We start from the raw sequence: 19,635 nt of genomic DNA, 5'->3' as shown, positions 1-19,635 counted from the left end.
ACTAAACCATTTAACGAGTTAATTTATAATAGTATAATGCCAAATGTGGTGAAAATCCTCAACTTCTGTCAAATGCATTGTAAGCCACTCTATTCATTCTAGATTTTCTTTTTACACTATAAGAACAGCCATACTGGGTCAGACCAAAGGTCCATCTAGCCCAGTATCCCCTCTTCCGACAGTGGCCAATGCCAGGTGCCCCAGAGGGAATGAACAGAACAGATAATCATCAAGTCATCCATCCCCTGTCGCCCATTCCCAGCTTCTGGCAAACAGAGGCTAGGGACACCATCCCTGCCTATCCTGGCTATTAGCCATTAATGGAGTTATCCTCCATGAACTTATCTAGTTCTTTTTTGAACCCCGTTATAGTCTTGGCCTTCACAACATCCTCTGGCAAAGAGTTCCACAGACTGACTGTGCATTATGTGAAAAAATACGTCCTTTTGTTTGTTTTAAATCTGCTGCCTATTAATTTCATTTGGTGACCCCTAATTCTTGTGTTATGAGAAGGAGTAAATAACACTTATTTACTTTCTCCACACCAGTCATGATTTTATAGACCTCAATCATATCCCCCCTTTGTCGTCTCCTTTCCAAACTGAAAAGTCGCAGTCTTATGAATCTCTCCTCATATGGTAGCTATTCCATACCCCTAATTTTTTGTTCTTTTCTGAACCTTTGCCAAGTCCAATTTATCTTTTTTGAGATGTGGCGACCACATCTGCACGTAGTATTCAAGATGTGGGCATACCATGGATTTATATAGAGACAATATGATATTTTCTGTCTTATTATCTATCCCTTTCTTAGTGATGCCCAACATTCTGTTTGCTTTTTTGACTGCCACTGCACATTGGGTGGATGAACTATCCACAATGACTCCAAGATCTTTCTTGAGTGGTAACAGCTAATTTAGACCCCATCATTTTATATGTATAGTTGGGATTGTTTTCCAGTGTGCATTACTTTGCATTTGTCAACATTGAATTTCATCTGCCATTTTGTGGCCCAGTCACCCAGTTTTGAGAGATCCTTTTGTAGCTCTTCGCAGTCTGCCTGGGACTATGCAAATCACTTTGAAACAAAAACACTAATATTTATTAAATGTTGTTGTTTTATTTAAAATTGTGGCTTGTGCCTAAAGACAGCAACCAGGTTGGGTGCTAATGTATTAGGCACCATACAAATATACAATAAATGACAGTACCTTCCTCAAGGAGTCTAAAAATAGACATACATGAGGTGGAATAAAATTTAAAACTGAGTTGCTTCACACTGTCCATTTTCATTGTTATGAAGGTATGGAAGCTTTGATAATCTAAATTGGCACTAAAGAAACTCATCTCAAGCATCAACAAAGTATAGAAATGTATACTTGAAAATTATCGGAAGTTGATTTTGAAGGATAGTTTATTTCATCAAAAGTGATCTCACAGCTTATCACAGTATTATGTTCAGTTACCTCCATTTTTTCTTAACAAAACTTCGGTAAAAATTAGAGAGAATGAAAGAACAATTAGAAGGAGAAATTGTCACTTTCTTTGTGCTAATTGCACCATGACCCACTTTTTTCAGTAACTTACACATAGGGCATTACAAATGAGCCATAAAGAGAATTTTAGAAATCTTTGTAAATATGGAATATTTTGAGGGTTGTGGGAATCATTTTATTATACTAAACTTTATATTATTTATTCTGTTAAACTTAAAGAACTAGAAATCAAGCACTTTGGTTTAAAATTTCAGAAAATTGCTTTTAAGTGTTGAAGTGTTTTAATAAGTGGAGGTGAGAAATGAAGTCCCTGAATTTGACAGTTTTAAGACTAATCCATTTGCTATTTCTGTACTGTTCAATACACAGTATTGTGAGATAGCTGCATTAATATTGAGTTCATTCCTACCAACTTTCCAGAATGCCTTGTAGTCACTTTTTTCCATAACTTAACTCTCTGATTTTGTTGCTTTATATTGGGAAGAACAGTTTCTCTCATTCTCTATTGCAGTTTGACGCAGGGAAAGAAAATAATCAATTGAGCTGCCTACAAAGCACACACTTTTCAATATGAGATTTAAAAGTATCAGAAAAATTCAGGATCATGTACATCAGGATTTAGCTTGACTGTAGTTACAACTTTAATAATACAGAAAGGTCATTATTTAATGCTTGTGAAACTAGTTTCTCTGTTGTATAGGCATTCCTAATCAGTGTTTTCCTTCTCATTAGATAATGTGCAAAATGGCCTCCATGGTGGGGAAAGACATCACAGAGAGACTCATTCTTCCTAGGTTTTGTGAGATGTGCTGTGATTGCAGAATGTTTCACGTTCGTAAGGTATGAATTTTTCCCTGTCTGGTTTGGTTCAGCTATTTACTTGAGATTTAAAGGAATATAGTCAACCTAAAAATCACATTTGTCTGAAATTATTTTTATCTGCTGTTGTTACCTGAAATACCGAAGATAACTATAAATGAAAGCTATAGGGCCCCATATATTCTACAACTGAGCAGCTGTGGAAATTGCTGCAGAATTGTATTCTAGAATCTTGGCTTTTATTTAAAAATAAAACTCTGCTTCTAGCCCTTATGGGTGTAGAGATAACCTTGAAAACATGAATCAAGTGTAAACTGATGCAGTTTTGCTTGCCTGACCCACAGCTCTCTGGGAGGGAAGGAAGGGTATATCAAGGCAGAGCCAACACTGGGCATAAGCAGACTAAGCAATTGCTTAGGGCCCTGAGCAGCTCAAAGGGGCCCCCTATTCACTTTTTATTAGAAGAACTTGCCTGGTTTAGTATTGTGTGTGTGTGTGGGGGGGGGGGTATTGAAGCTTAGGGCTCCCATTGGGCTAGCACTGGCTTTATATCAGTGTATTAAAATAAATTAATGCTTCCATGGAATTTAGACATTGCAGCTATGTAATTTGGTTCCATTTTGTACCAAAGAGTACCTGATACTACAGAAGAAAATATTTTTCTCTTCTTTATTTTCAGTTTTACTGTGTGTATTTGATAACACATTGTGTATAATAACTTTCACTTTCTCCTTTGTATCTAGTTAGTGTCTCACATTCTTTGTATGGTTCTTTCAGATGGAAGAAGGGGAGATAAAACATTTTAAAAAATAATAAATTGTGATTTTTAAAACCACAGAAATTGGCAGGTGTAAGGTGTAGTACCTGAAACTACTACTAACAGTTTTTTGAAACTGACTTGATTTCAGGTTGACTTTATCATGGTGAGTATACACCTCTACCCCGATATAACGCGACCCGATATAACACGAATTCTAATATAACGCGGTAAAGCAGTGCTCGGGGCGGGCTGCGCACTCTGGCGGATCAAAGCAAGTTCGATATAACACGGTTTCACCTATAACGCAGTAAGATTTTTTTTGGCTCCTGAGGACAGTATTATATCAAGGTAGAGGTGTATTAAAATTGTGGTTGTGCGGGCTATTACAATACCTTTGCAGATGATGAAACATTGTAATGATCATAAATCAGTTATTATCAATGAATATAATTTACTTATCTCTAACTTTTGTCTACAGGTATGTGCAGCCAATTTTGGAGATATCTGCAGTGTGGTTGGGCAGCAAGCCACTGAAGAAATGCTTGTAAGTCTTTTGTACAAAAGTCAGGTTGTTGAGTTATGGCTCTAGGTGTATATACATTCTCCTCACCCTCTCATCTAACACCTTCCTTACCAAAAAACTACCTAAGAGAACTCAAAAGTTGAGAAATGACAAAGTTAAATTTGCACGTGCACCTGAACCCTGTCCATTTAAAGACTGTATTGCACTACATTTACACAATTACATAACATTATTTATGCAGAACCACTTCCTCTTTCATCACTCATTCTCTGAACATTTTGTAGTTAAATGACTTTCATCAGTTCTGTCTGAAGTACATGATACCACAGAATTTATTTTTTTTCACCCCTGCAACCTCGGATACATGTGTAAGGTGAGGAGTTGTTTGAAAAATAGTATGAGATCATGAAATGATCAAATGCTGTCAGGCCTGTGCATACGGGAGTAGAGTTGAGGTTGCCTGCATATCCTCAGCTTGGGCTTTTCCTGAATTTTGAGTGCTAGCACAGCTTGCATGTACATTTAATATAGTTTTTAGTAGGGTTTAAAAAAAAAAAAAAAAAAAGGATGGAGAGAGAAGGTGGTGGGACAAGAAAGGAACTTATGCTGCAGGACTGATAGCTCTTCCAGCTTGCAAAAAATTGGCAATAGTGTCATAAAAATGTAGGGTTGGAAGGGACCCTGATAAGTCATCAAGTCCAGCCCCCTGCACCGAGTCAGGGCCAAGTAAAGTGAGACCATTCCTGGCAGGTGTTGGTCCAATCAGTTCTTAAAAATCTCCATTGATGGGGATTCCACAACCACCCCTTGGAAGCTTATTCCAGAGCTTAACCATGCTTATAGTTAGAAAGTTTTTCCTAATATCTAACCTAAATCTCCATTGCTACCAATTAAGCCCATTACTTCTTGTCCTACTTTCAGTAGACATGGAGAACAATTGATCACCGTTCTCTTTATAACAGTCCGTAACATATTTAAATAGCATGTGTGCATCTCATAATCTGAAACTAGTAGGGTAGACCCCATCAGGCTACCTTGTCTCCTCTAAGAGGCTGATAGGAATGTAGAATGAGGCTCCATCTTGAGCACTTTTACGAAGAGTGAAGGAGCTCTTCTTAGCCCCTTGGTGATTTATGCTATCCGCTTACGTTTTCCGTGGTAAAATTCCGCTTTTGGTCCCCAACTATTTCAGCTGCTGAGTTTTAATAAAAAAAAAAGGCAGGAATCTCTTTTAATGATGGAAGAAGTGTTTGTTTCCCACTCTTCTGGTACTTCAAAAACAGTTGAATGACTTCTGCTGAAATTTTATTTTTTTAAAAACCACTTTTTAGTCAAAAAGTCTGGAAAATTTCAACCCAAAAGGAGATTGCTTGAGCAACTGAAAATAGGGTTGTGATGAAAACTGTAGTACTATCTTGATAGAAGTCACTGCTGGTCTTGCTGCAATACCACAGATGGTGATAATCATGTGATGAATTTTATGCTGTGATTGCCTCATCTGCACCTTGCCCACTAATCCATTTCTGCTGGGATTACTTCAAAAATTCAAAACACTTAAGAAAGTTCAGTCACCAATTTTTATAAAAACAGTCTCCGTAAAACTGTTTTGTCTTTGAGTAATGTCCATCTGGGTGCTCCACTTCAGGTTGATCAGAGATTTTCAGTAGCAGTGCCCATTCGGCCCATGTACACATTCTGAACAACCTTGTACCCCATACTGAGGATATATAGAGCTGTTCAGGTGAACTTCCCACAGTGCCTTCCCAACCACACAAGGACTTGATTTGGCATGTATAGTGTGCCTGTTTCAGCTTTGCTCTAGTTTAGCCTTGAGTTCTTAGTTCTAGGTTTAGTTTAGTTAGTTCCCTTATTTATTTTGTAATCGTACCTTTTTAGTTAATTTGGGGGTTTTCTGTTTAATACCACCTTTTTCTCCCTCTTCCTTCTGAGGGATTTGCCTTGGGGGTCGTCATTGACCTGGTAGACTGGGATTCAAGTGTTTCTGTGCCTGCCAGGAATTTATCCCAGTCCGCAATGGACATTCCTGGTGTAAATGCTGTCTAGGAGACACATACATTCCAGACAAGTGCAAGATCTGCTCAGCTTTTAAAAGCAGTTCTCGAAAAAACAGTGAGATTAAACTTTGGCTCCTCATGATGGAACTCTCCAGAAAACCTGCCTGGGATCCAGGTTCAGATACCCCACATATGTCAGCCTCCTAGTGAGCACAGTGCCCAGGGGTGAAAGTAAGGCGTACGGGCCGGTACAGCGTACCGGTAAAAGGTAGCTGCCTGTACCAGCCCGTACCGCTGACTTCAAAGCGCTGCCGCAGCACCGCTTTAACGTTGCTGCCCCTTTTGCGCCCCCTATCGGCAGCCCTGCCAGGTCCCTACCAGCAGGGCCGCCAGTGGAGGGTGCAAAAGGGGCAGCAACGTTAAAGTGCTTTAATGTCGCTGCCCCTTTTGTGCCCTCCCCCTCCTCCCGGCCGCTGACAGGGAGTGATGGGGCAAAAGAAGTAGCTGCCCCAGGGCCGCGATTAAAAAGGGCCCGGGGCTCCAGCTGCTGCTACTGTGGCAGCGCCGGCCGCAGCCCTGGACCCTTTAATTGCTGCTTGAGCCCCAGGCAGCGCGGGTCAGGGAGCTCAGATGAACTGGCTGGGGGACACTGACCCCCCTCCCCAGCCCTGCCCCTTCCGCCCGAGGCCTTGCCTCTTCCGGGGTGGGGTGGGGGGTGGAGAAGTGGTCCTGTACTGGAAAGAGCTCCATTTTACTTTCACCCCTGACAATGCCCCTTCAACCTCCATGCCCCACTTGTCTATGTCTTTGCAAGATAAGAATACAGAGGATACCAGTAAAGCTCCTAGGAGGAGGAGTTCTGGATCTCCTCACAGAGAGCTGCTAGTCAACGCAGTTGTTTGTTGTAATGGCAGGCAGAATGAAAGGTCGCCCAGTGTCTGCTCAAAGGATTTCATCCTGGATCACGGCCTGCATCAGCTACTGCTATAAGCTGGCAAAAGTGCCTCCGCCGGCAATCTTGACAGCACACTCGACTAGGGCGCAAATGTTGTCATTGGCCTTCCTGGCACAGGTGCCTTCAACTTCTGGGTCATATGGCAGCTTGTAATTTCATAACACAACATGCCACAACAACTTCACTGCTTCCAGGAGTGGCACAGAACAGTCTGTATCCCAATCAAGCTGGTGTCTGCCCATCAGGCGCTAGACTTGCTCAGTAGGTGGAAGAACTCATCCAGAGTCTGTACCGGCGTTCCTTTCACCCACCCTCTTCTACTATCACCATAACTTTAGATGCATCACTTGTGCGAAGGGACAAACACCTAGGGGGACACACCGTCCAAGGCAAATGGTTGCCCCAAGAGTGTCTCCTACAGATCAACCTCCTAGAATTACAAGCAGTCTGGAACACCTGTATCCACTTCCTTTCCTTAATCAGGGGCCAGTCCATCAAAGTCATGACAGATAATGTAATCTGTACATTCTACATAAATTGTCAGTGAGGGACGATTGTGCTGAAGTAATAAAGCTGTGGAGCTGGTTTATAGCCAGTCACACCCTCATTTCAGCCTCTTATCTTCCAGGCATTGCAAAACACCATGGCCGATAATCTGAGCAGGCGTTTCTTCCAAGATTACAAGTGGGAACTGGACTCTTGGATCCTCAAACAGTTTTTTTCCAGGTTTCTGAAAGTGGACCTCTTTGCAACGCCTGCCAACAGAAAGTGCAAGAAAATTGTGCTTGAGAGGACTGGGTTATCAATCCTTGGGGACACCTTTCTCATTCCTTGCAGGAGAGGTCTTCTCTATATCTTCTGACATCATTGATTCTGAGGGTGTTGAACAAGATCAAACAAGAAAAAAAAACAGTCATTCTAATTTCACCAACTTGGCTGAGGCAGGTCTGGCACACTTACCTGATTTACTTCGCCTCCAGTCCAGCATTGCAACTTCCAACCATTTCCCATCTGCTGTCTCAGAATGCTGGTTGGACTCTCCATCCCAACCTGGCCATCCTCTGACTCAACGCTCGATTCTCAGAGATAGAGATTTTCTGTTTGACAGGTAGAACAGGTCCTATTAAACAGCAGAAAGATCTCTACTAGAGATACTCACCATGGATGTATCCAGCAACTCTTCATCTCTTCATTCTTCTCTTTCCACTGTTCTTGATTACTGATTGGATTTAAAGAAGTTGGGTTTTTCTAATGAGTTCTATCAGAGTTCATTTGTCAGCTTTTGTAGCCTTTTAGTCCCCAGGGGTTCTCAGTCTTTGCTTATCCCGCAATAGCAAGATTCATCAGGGGATTGCTTAAACTTTTTCCCCAAATCAGAGAGCCTGTGTCCGTATGGGATTTGAACTTGATCCTTAATTGTCTTATGAAACTTCCTTTTGAGCCACTCGCTGTGTTCTCTGCTGAACTTATCTATGAAAATGGCATATTAGTGGCCATCACTTTTGCTTGCAGAGTCAGGAAATTAGGTGCAATGATGGTTGATCCCTCTCCATCCCACCACTCTTATTGTTTTCTTCAAGGATAAGGTACCATTATGCCCACATTCTAAAATATCCCCCAATTTCCACATTAACTAAGTTCTTGATCTTCCTGTGTTTTGTCCGAAAGCCACATCAGACTAGTGAGGAAGCTGCCTTGCATACCTTGAATGTTAGAAGGGAGTTAGCCTTCTATTTGGACAGATTAGACCATTTAGAAAGTCTCCAAGACTCTTTCAGTTGCAGACAGATCTAAAGGATCCACAATCTCCACCCAAAGATTTTCAAAGTGGGTTTCCAGTTGTGTTCTTGTTTGTTACCAGGCTGCTAATGTTTTTGAGAATAAAAGCCCATTCTACAAGATCCCAAACTACCTCCATAGCACTATTAAAAATGTATCAAGTGCTGAAATTTCCAAATGGCAACCTGGGTATCAGTGAACACTTTTCCCAAACACAATATCCTGATATATGCCTCTAGATCAGAAGCTGCTGTTGGCACAATAGTCCTTTCTTTATTGTTGGATCCAGCTCCAAAGCTCCCTCCTCCTCCAAGGGATACTCTGGGATACCTAAAGTGGAGTACCGATAGGGACACTACTCGAAAAAGAAGTCATTACTTACATTGTGCAATAACCGGCGTTCTTTGAGAGGTGTCTCTCTAACTATGCTCCACTACCCACCCTCCTTCCCCTCTACTTCAGAGTTTTGTCTCGCGGGACTTTATGGTAGAGATGGAACTGAGAGTGGTTTGCTCATGCAGCTCCATATATCCTTAGTATAGGGTATGAGGGTGTCTGGAGTGTATTTGCAGGCCGAACGGGCAGTACTACTGAAAATCTCTGATCAAAGGCAAATGTGCCGCTGAAGTGGAGCATCCATAGGGGGGCACATCTCAAAGATTGATTTGGTTACTGAATGAGGTGAGTAACCTCTCCTTTCCTTGCACCAAATGTGGAATTTTTCACCGAAGAACCAGGATGGGCAGTGTTCTGTTTATAGGCAGTGACAGGTTTAAAGTCTGATGTTCACAACCTATAAGAGCTAGCAATGGGAGTTTTATATCATTAGAAAGTAGAGATTCTCCCTTTTCTGAAGAAGCTCATCATTTGCTTTTAGCTGGGAATCTTCTCTTTACAATGGCTATAGTAATCTTAAACGTTTTCTGACAGTAGTAGGTAAAGTTGTCAGACACAAGTGTGATTGTGTCCCTTTAATATTACCTCTTTCAAAAGGAATTACATAGTGAAGAGTTTGTCTTTTGAAATGCTTTTTGTAGTTTATGGACAGGCAGTTACTTGGATGTAGGAGAGAGACAGTGGTAAGAGAGAATTAAAGGGAAAACTTTGCTGTCGAAAAAGGAATTTTGCATCCAGGTGCACACACTTTGATGTCCATCCTTCAGATGTAATTTGAGGGGATCTAATTAAGGGGATAGTAGAAATGGCATGCCATTTTGCTTTGCAAAACCTATATAAACAGATCCTGTTGTGAGCAGCAGGACAAAGAATCTTAAAAAGGGAAGTAGTGAGGTAAAGGAGCATAAATTGCAACCAGTAACCCCTACAAAAGCTTGCATAAAAGTTTATTTACTGTGTTTTATATAGCTACCAAGGTTTTTTCAGCTCTGTTCTGATAATGTTTGGGGAGTTCGGAAGGCTTGTGCTGAATGCTTCATGGCAGTTTCATGCGCAACATCCCAGGAGGTCCGGCGGACAAAACTGTCAACGCTTTTTATCAGTCTGATCAGTGACCCTTCACGATGGGTAAGAGTTTTGTTTTATTTATCAAATACCTATTTTTCAGTTCGCTTTTTCTTTGATGTTAATATTTTAGAGATAAATAGCTTATTCATGTGCATGATTGTGTCAAGTAATTGTGTATAATGGTGGTTTTGCTGACCGGAGGAAGGCTGTTCTACATTATCCCACTAAAATGTACTGGACCCTTCCATTGAGAAAAGGTATGTGGAGCTGCAGGCTTCCCTGCTATTCAGTGTTGCCAAAAGTCTGCTTATCACCAGTAATATCAGAAAATTGCAGATGTAATTAAATTGAATTTATTGAGATTTTTTTCTCCATGCTTCACATCCCCCCTCACCCCCACCTCCCTGGTCTTGAAAATCCATCCTTCAAATCTGTGTTAGGGTTGTCAACAGGGGCTCCTTCTCAGAGCCAAAAGGAAGCTTTAATGCCCCGGAGCACCAGTTTTTTGGCTCTGAGAAGGCATGTGAGCCATAATCAGGTACAATGAAAGAAGTAATAGAAATGGAGGTGAGAGAGGCTCACCAGAAGTAAATAGAATTCAAGCCTGTGGTTCTTATTGAATCAACATAAATTCCTGACAATGTAAAATATGATGTTTCCACTAAACCATCATTTCTCCTTTCCAGTCACTTGGATCCTCCACTTGGTTGGCGTTCAGACTTACTCACTTTAAACATTGAAATAGTGTGGGAGGGTGAAGCATGCTGTCAACCGCAGTCAATGTGAAGATGTGTACAATGATCTGTGAATTGACCACTTTGTCCTCCTTCTGTATTTCACGTCTCACCCCAATCTTTCCCTGCTCAAGGCTCTTTGCCTGGCACTTTCCCATATCCAGCTAGTTGGCACTGTTCCCAGATGCAAGTCTCTCCTGTCACTTTCCCCAGTGCCCTTACAACTCTTCCCATTCCTAATAGCTGGTGGTGTATTTATACAACAGCTGTATTTAAATTATTTTCTCTGGAACCCATTTTTCTAGGTCCGCCAAGCTGCCTTTCAGTCCCTGGGGCCTTTCATATCAACTTTTGCTAACCCATCCAGCAGTGGTCATTTTTTTAAAGAAGAAGAAAGTAAGAACACAGAGGATCATAGATCTGCAGAGGAAGATAGGTATGGATTTTCTTGGTTTTGTAGTTTTCATTTTTCTTCTGTATATAGATATTGCTGCTTAGGAGACTTTAATTTTTCTTTTAATTTGGTTACACACATTGGTAGTGAAGACACCAGAACTTTTGCCAAAAATTGGCCTCTTTAGCTAAGTTGTTGTTCAGTTATTTAGGGTACTTCACTTAGGTCAGCTATCCAGTAAGTAAAACTAATTCTATAAATACTAAAATAAGAACATGACTATGAACTTGCATAAGTGTCTAAATTATAACCAGTATGTTGGGTTTTTTTTTAAAACTCATGCCTATTTTCTTTGACAACCAACAGTGAGAAGATCAGGGATACAGAAGATGTCACAACAGAGGATGTACATAGCAGGACAGAGAAGCCACCTTCAGATGCTGATTTTAGTGATTTTACAATAAAACTTGAAAACACCATGGAAGACCATAACCCTGTGCCAAGTAATTCTCAGAGTGAAACTGATTATCAGACTGAGACATTCTTACGTTGCGCTTTGTCTTCAGAATCTTGTGGGGAAATAGCTGATGAGAATGAGCAAAGTTCTAGCTTCTGTAGTATAGCAACGCTGCAGGAATCTGGGTTGAGGTCCCAGGAAAACTCCCTCTCAGAACAGGAATTGTACAACTCTTTCCATTTTTGGAGGACTCCGCTTCCTAAAATAGATATTGATTTAGAGCTTCAGCAAACTGATCAGATAATGCCCGACCCAGAAATTCGGGAAGGAACGAAAGACATGACTGTGCCAGTTTCTTCAAACATTACTATGGCCACAAGAAAGGAGCTGGAAGAAATGATAGAAAATCTGGAGCCTCATATTGATGATCCAGATGTTAAAGGTATAGTGAAGATATTTGTGTATATTTAGTGTCTGGAAATGTTTTTCTGTAATAATTAATGTTTTGTGGAGGTTTTAATTTTTAACCTTTTGAATGAAACTTTAAAAAAAAAAAAAATCAAAAGAATTAATGCTTTTGGAGTTTAACCAAATTTGTTCTAGCTGTTTTAATTTAACTGTGGAAAAAGGATGACAAACCAAAACGTTATTATTTTTGAGAAGCAGCCTCTGATTTTACAGATGCAGTTTTGCTCCCATTGTTAATTGCGAGTGCATAACAGCAGGTACAATAATTGCACCTGTAATTCTTAGTACTTTGACATCTAACTACTTGATTTGTCAGTATAATCAGGCAGACAATCACCTGAGTGCTGTGAATCATCGTGCGCAGTGTTGCATATGCAGTTACTGTGTGTGCAAAATAGGAAGCCAGATTGAGGCCCTTTTGAAAAATCAAGGCCTGAATGGAAGAATGTTTTCACCTTCTGAACAATCAAGATTATTTTTTAAGGAACTAGCCTTCGGGTATCCATGTTTTCAGAAGCTCTTATATAGCAACTTTCATTGCCTGCTGATGTGCGCCAGGATTATGGTCGGGACAAGGTTAGAAGTGACCCAAATCCTGTCCAACTCCTAGATGCACATAAATCTTGTGAGATTGAAGTGTAATTAATGTTCTCTCCCCTATCTTCTTTTTAATAATCTGCTGCCCTTTATGTGGCATCACAGGTTTGTCGGGATATCAGCACTGGAGAAGTCTTAAAGCATGCCAAATTCAAAAAGGGCAGCAGCAAATCCAGCATTGTGGCTAGGAAAGTGGCCATGGAGATTTGGAGTATTCTTGATTTCAAGACTCCTGTGGGCTAGAACGGTGCACTCTCAAAAAAGGAGGGAAGAAAAGAGGGATGGGAAACTCCTGTCAGAATAAGCAGCAACGCTTGGATGCTTTCCTGAAACCTTGGTGTTTCTCCTATCACTAATTATACAGGATACACACTGATAGCCTAACTTTAATTAGACTTGGCCTGTTCCTGTTTAATCTACCGTAAAATCAGCAGATGAAAATGTTCTGCTTTAAGAAAACTCTAGCCCATTGCTCTGTAAGACGAATGGGTTCTAGAAAAAATGTACTATTTCAGTTACTGGTGAGAAGCACATTATTTAAACTTATCTCTTAATAAGCACATTAACCAGTGCTGTTTAGGTTTGACTCTAGAGACTTGTTCTACACGGCTACAAAATGTATATTAAACTGTTTCATGAGGATCTATATAGCTAACGCATTTGTATACTCAGAGGTGCTCTGTATTACAAGATTGCTTCTGAATCTATGCTTTGATGTTGGCTGGTCTTATTCCAGAGCAATTGTCTTGCTGCACTTTAGGATCGTTTCAATATAAAGAAGCTCACGGGTGCAGTTCTGTTTACTGGGGTGTGTGTGTGTGTATATAGTGTGTGTATTATTCAAGAAAACTACATGAAAAGAAATCTAAAGATGCAAAATCAAATACTCAGAAGTTAGGAAATGCCTGAACTAGGGTGCCTGTGCAATAACAATTTGACCCCCTTGTTCATATGCATTCTGATACAGTCTTAATTATGTGATCACATACTATTTTTTTTTTTTTCCCCATACAGGTCCCCTGCCTCATTCAGGGGATGGGTAGTTACTCAGTATTTCTTTTTATTCCCCTCATTAAATGTATGGCCTGAGAGCTTATTAAATGCACGCCATCTAAATCCTGCACTGAATACAAAATTATTAATTTTATGCTCGCTTTCACTATCGTAAAAGAGTGTTTTACAAATAAAACAAATGAATTTATCTTCACAACACGCGTGTGAGAGTGGGTAATATTACTTTCCTCATTTTATAACTGGGGAATTTAGACACAGAGAGATTAAGGCCAAAATTATCAAAAGTGTCCACTAATTTCAGGTGCCCAATTTGAGACACCTAGCACCTGATTTTCCAGAGTATTTAGCATTTTAAAGCATTTTCTATGTTCAGAGCACAGCTCCAGCCAATTTCAGTCGAGTGCTCAGCACATCTGCAAATGGGGTTTTTCACATTGGGCACCCAGAAAACTAGGAAGATGCTATTTTAGTGGCCATCTATGAAAAGTGAGGTTTAAGTGACTTGCCCAGCATCACACAGGAACTCTGTACCAGAGACAGGGATAGAATTCAGTACTCCAAGGTGGAATTCAGTTTCTTTAATCGTGACCTGCAGTCCCCTGCTATATCAAATACCTTCCAACTTCTGCAACAAATGAGCCAGGGATCCAGAGAAATTCTAACACATGGAACCATATTGACGCACAACTTGAGTATCAGCAGGGTTCAGACCTTTGGACTACAGTATGGACCTCGAGCACTCTTCCTCACAGAGTAGCTGGCAGTAGTAGGCTGTATCCTCTATTGAACCAGCCAATAGAGGGGGATGAGAAACTCACTTTGCCAGTAGGTTTCACAGCTATTCACTAACAGCAGAGGAATGTGGAGATGCAGGACCCCTGATTTCAATTCCAGTTTCTATAGGGGAATGTTGTCTAGAGGTTACAGACCGTTCTGTTCCTGTGCCCCCAGCTTGTCACTGTGCCCCTCTGCATCTGTGTTTCTCCTAACTCCCTCTCAATTGGCTCTTGTCTCCCTCCTGTTCTGGTCCTTCCCATCCTCTGGGTCCTGCAACACCCCCCACCACCACCACCACCGCTTCCTCACCCCTTTGCATTCCAGTGTGACTGCTTCCTCCTCCTCAGTACACTTGGGTGCCAGCATCAGTAGTACAGGAGAGAGAATCTCCTGCTCTCAATTCCTCTGCCTGGTGCTGCAGCAGCCGGAAAGAGCAATCGTAAAGGAAGTCCTGCTCAACCCCTGCAGCCATGAGTATGCTCAGTGCAAACAGAATCTTCAGAGAACTTAGCTGCCAAACAAGCCTCTATTGAGCATATGCAAACTGCAGTTTTTCCGAGGCTTATAACTTGGCTAAATTTGGGAAAATTTTCATGGGGACAGCAAAAGGCATATACCTATCACCAAACCAGTCACCCTGCCAAATTACAAGTCCCTGCTCTAAAGCATGGAGGAGCTAGATTTTCTCAACAAAATAGTTGTAAGAATTTTTTTTTAATATGGGCAAAAGAGCATTTTCCCATAATCTCATTCTCAAAAATGGCTGAATCATTTTAGCTGAAACTTACCCAAAAACTTCAGTCTGAGGCAGATACCTGGCATGGAAAATTTCAGCCCCCAATGAATAGTTTGGCAAAACCCCAAGTAACAGAATATAGGGGCTTATAATGGAAAATATCTGTCAGCTTTAAGTATGTGTGTCTCTACCAGATCCACCTATAATAAATATCAGTTAGTTAAAGTTGGGGGAAAAAACTCTTGTTTGTGTTTTGTCATTAGAGCAGCCTCAAAGGAATTTGATATTCCTAGTGGGTGTTTCAGGATAGATTATTTATTTTTTTATTATTTTTTTAAATACAGTACCTTCACCATTATAGCACTTAAAACAATCACAGGAGCATTTTTTGTCTGCTAATAATGAGTGAACACTAAGGAAAGAAACAGAAAGCAAAAGAGTGAAAACAAGGGAAGCAGAAAAGAGAAACTGCAGAAAATAAAGAGGGAAAATGTGCTGCCATGTAGAAGAATTTTTTTCTCCTGAGTTGTGTATTTTTCTATAAACACATACACATTTGAAGTGTCGTGCATCTATATACATTGTCTATTTAGAAAAAGACCCTCAATCTTTCTTTAATTTTAACTGAAAATGAAAGGCCTGTATTTTGATGTTGGTTCTGGTTTGGGGGGAAGAGAGGAAAGGTAAGTTCTTCTAAACGTGCATCGGGATAAAGTTCAGTTGAATTATTTTTCCAGTTGTTTTGCCTCACAAGAATTAACTCTCCTGAAAATCTGGAATAACATTTCATGCCTAAATAGTCTGGTAAGAGCTAGTCATCGCTTTCACTTTTTAATTTATAGTAGAAACTCACTCATTCATTTTGTTTATCCATATATCTATTGTTTGTGCATTTAAAAAAAAATTGGGGGGTCTTTCCCTCACTTCTCAGTAAAGAAGAAACAACTGAATACTACTGTGAGGTCTCTAATTATCAAGGTCTCATTAATTTTACAAAGTTTGCTGTAGAGAACTTTATAATGTTATATGAAATATGGTATTAATTAAAACTAAATTATACTTTCTAATGAACCTGATGCATTTCATGGTACAGTATTAGTACTTTTTTGTTTACTTAGTAATTTGTAGTGGGCTTCCCTGTCAGTATGGATTATTACAATCCTACTGTAACTCTTTTTTCTTTCAGGTATTTTATTAAATGCTTGTCAGTTACAGAACCGGCCAGGCTACATAATGACCAAATCCTTACTCATTTGCTCCTGCTGTTCTTACCCCCAGAGACATAAGACAGCAGTTCATGTTTGGCCTTCACATGTGATGTTCCTTACCTGTCCCACACCATTGTGTGTGTCTCAGTTGTCTAGCTATGTGTTCAGTGTTTAATATTGTGCTGAGTTGTAATTCTGCTTTATGTAAAAGTCAGTCATAATTGTAAAAAAAAAAGTTAGGTGTGCCATACAAATTAATCTGGTTTTTGATAAATTCTGTTGGCCTTAGGTGAGTAAATTTTAAGTGCAAGGATAAATGAGACAATTAAAATTCCAAGATGGGAGGTAGAGTGAGGTGGATGATAAAAACAGATTCAGTTGTTTAATTTCAGAATGTGTACACCGTATTGGAGAGGCCTTGAAAAAAGGGCGAGTAGAGTTTTAGCTCAAGCAAGTGGGCTTATTTGGATCAGAGCGCCACTTGATCCTTCCCTGGAAGGGAGGAAAGAGGAGAGGAAGAGAGCAGCCCAATCACTGCTGCTTTGACAGGAGCGGAGAAGTGGATGTGGAAGACAAAGTAGAGCAATCCCTGAGCCACTTGGTCTTTTCCAGGAAGGGAAGTTGATAGGCAGAGAGCAGAATGGCAGGTGCTGCTGCTCTTTGAGGAAGGAAAGGAGGGAAGCACCAAATAGTAGTGGCTTCATTTCAAGAGAAGGGGAATGAGGAGCCAAGTGGATTTTATGGAGAAGGGTTGCTGGGAGGCCAAGCAGCTCCTGTGTGCCCTGGAGCCCTGCAGTCCTAGAGTGGCTGTGCAAAGAAATAGAGGGCCCAGTAGTTTCTTTGGAGTAGGTAGGAGTTGTAATTCTCTCCATTTGGAGGAGGAGAGCCCGGAATTCATTAACAAGATTGGGGAAGTATGAGAGAGAGCAAGCCAGAATTAATTAATTTGTGGTGGGGAAAAGAGTGGCAAGAAGGGCCAGGTGGAGTGAAATCTCAGATTTCATTTTTATCTGTTTTCAGGGTTTGATCAAAATTTTCTAAGTCCTGACTGAGACTTACAATTGTCACTGAATAACCTACTCTCTGTTATGCTGCGTCTGCATTTCCAGAAGAGTTGCTTTGTTCAGAATTAGTTCAGCATAATGGGACCAGTCAACCTTCTAGCAATTTGCGGCGTGGGAGCATCTGAATATGTATTTTCCAGGGCCCCAGACCTACCCTTATATTCTCATTTGGAAGATTTAGCAATCCTGCTCTCCACTTAGATTTACAGGGATACAGCTAATTGCACTTTTGCAACTCATTCATTTAGTCCCTAAAAATACTTTCCCCATATCTCATAAATTTAAAAGTACAACTTTTTAAATCAATCAATACAGTTAAAAACTAGAGTCAAACCTATTCCCACCCTTTACTTGCCGTATTCTTTTAACTATAATTGCCAGTAGGCTGTTGTGTATGTTCTGCCTTCTGAGGCAATGGCAGCCAACGTGAGACTACATCACCTCCCATCCTCGCTGGTTTGCTCTGTTGCAGGATTTACTAACCATTGATAATTGAGTAGGAAACTTTCAGCTTCTCTCTTTGGCTATTCCATAAATTAAAAATTATTTTTCAAAGGTAGTTGCCATCAGCAATTTTGTTGCTGTGTAACAGTTCTTTCCACTTCCATTAATGTGTTTCACTTTGCATACAGCACAAGTGGAGGTGTTGTCTGCTGCACTTCGAGCCTCCAGTTTGGACCCTCAGGAAGAGACAATGGCAGGTGTTGGCAAGGGAATGGACTCTCAAAATGAACTGAGCATCAAAGACCAACTAAATTATAAACTAATTCAGGATGATCCTGTGCCTTTAATTAGCGACGCTGTTGAGGTAAGAGACATGGCTGTGTTTGGCATACAAACAGTTTGATTCAGAAATACAGGGCTACAGTCAGAGAGAGAGAGCTGTATTTTGCACTCTTGCAGCAATCGTAGCTAAACTGTTCCCACTTCAGGCTGAAATGATGCCAAGTTTTGTTTGCTAATTTTGCAGCTCTGCCTGTTGCATAAAGTAAAGTTTATCCTCACAACGTTCTGTATTTGTACATCTGAATCATTTGAGGACTTGAAGTTAAACCTCAGTCCTGACTAATGGTCACTTTCAATAGACTGTGTTACTATAGTTTGCCGCAGTGAAATAGTCTTACTGGAAACAATGCCCTTCTTAAAATAAGTTAACGGTTCTTTTTTCTGTTTGGAGAGAGAGATGCATTTTGTTTATGGTGGAAACATTTTACTGCAGCAGGCAACACACTTTTCTGACCAGGAGACAATCAGGACTTGAGGCCGTGTTGCAGTGGGCCTCTGGCAATATCTGGACTCTGGAGAATGAGGGCGGGTACTACCACTCAATATCATTTTGAGTTTTTACTTGTGGATCTTCTTCCCATTTTTTCCCCATCCAGTCAAACAACAGCATTTAGTACTGGTGTTCTGTTCTTCACTATGTGTTGTGGCAGAAATGTTGTGACTACTCCACTCCACTTGGAGGCACAAGTGTGATGGTCTTTGAAACTCCAGTGCTATAGAAGAAGAATAATAAAATCTTGATGCAACCCTCATGGATTGTTGCTTGCCAGTTGGCAATGCAAATAGTTTTCAGATTATACTCTGCTGCCATTAACCTGCTACAGTTGATAGAATTGCTCACTGTGTTGATAAGAAGCTCCTTACATACATTGGGATATGTGTAAAATCTGATTTTTTTTTTATTTTTTTTTTTATTTGGATTGTCTGATGGAAGATGTGCAGATTGCCCTCATTCCAAAATCTTAGCGATACCACCATGACCTAGATATTGACGTACCCTGCAAGCTCTCTTATATTGAAGTTCTTACCTTTTTAAAGTGAAGTTACTTTTTGAAAAGTGCCTAGGTAAGAATGGCACCTCTGTCAAAATAAGAGGAGGGGATCTATCAGGCGTTTTCTGCCCCTTGCCTGAGGTATTGGTGCCCTGATACACCCTGCCTAGGGAAAACCCACTCAGAATTATGTACCAAGAAGACTTAATCCTCCAATGGTGAAAACGGGTCAGAAGGGAACACTAACCAATCAGGAGCCAGTAGGCAAGTTAAGAAGGCTTGCCTGCTTCTTCCCAGGGGGAGTGATGGGTGGAGCTAGGACAGGAGGGGAGTTCCTCTGTCCTAACCCCTAATGAGCCTTGCATTGCATCAGCGGCCAGACAGGCTGGGGTTGACACCACCCCTTGTCTGAATGGGCCATCACTAAGACACATTATCTCCTGGTGACTAATTTCTACTCCAAGTCCATAAACCATACTTTCAATATAAATATATACATCTCTCAATGATTATGAATCTTGACAAGTTACAAGCTTTTTGTAGATCCTTAAATGTTACTCTTTATGGATAAATATCCTATAGGACATATTTGGTGTAG

General features: G+C 40.6%; 1 protein-coding gene across 1 annotated transcript in view; it reads left to right on the top strand.

Moving 5' to 3' along the window:
- Positions 1-19,635, top strand: part of PPP4R1 (protein phosphatase 4 regulatory subunit 1) — an 89,290-nt gene that overhangs the window by 59,214 nt on the left and 10,441 nt on the right. The window contains exons 7-12 of the mRNA XM_065398799.1: positions 2,228-2,335; positions 3,553-3,618; positions 9,712-9,870; positions 10,850-10,980; positions 11,317-11,837; positions 17,892-18,067. Coding sequence (XP_065254871.1) covers positions 2,228-2,335; positions 3,553-3,618; positions 9,712-9,870; positions 10,850-10,980; positions 11,317-11,837; positions 17,892-18,067 — 1,161 coding nt within the window. The remainder of the gene's footprint in view (positions 1-2,227; positions 2,336-3,552; positions 3,619-9,711; positions 9,871-10,849; positions 10,981-11,316; positions 11,838-17,891; positions 18,068-19,635) is intronic.

This window comes from Emys orbicularis, chromosome 2 (genome assembly GCF_028017835.1).
Source record: "Emys orbicularis isolate rEmyOrb1 chromosome 2, rEmyOrb1.hap1, whole genome shotgun sequence".
In the NCBI taxonomy this organism is placed as follows: Eukaryota; Metazoa; Chordata; order Testudines; family Emydidae; genus Emys; species Emys orbicularis.
Note: the sequence above shows the minus strand (reverse complement) of the source record. Positions and strands in the feature narration are given on the sequence as shown.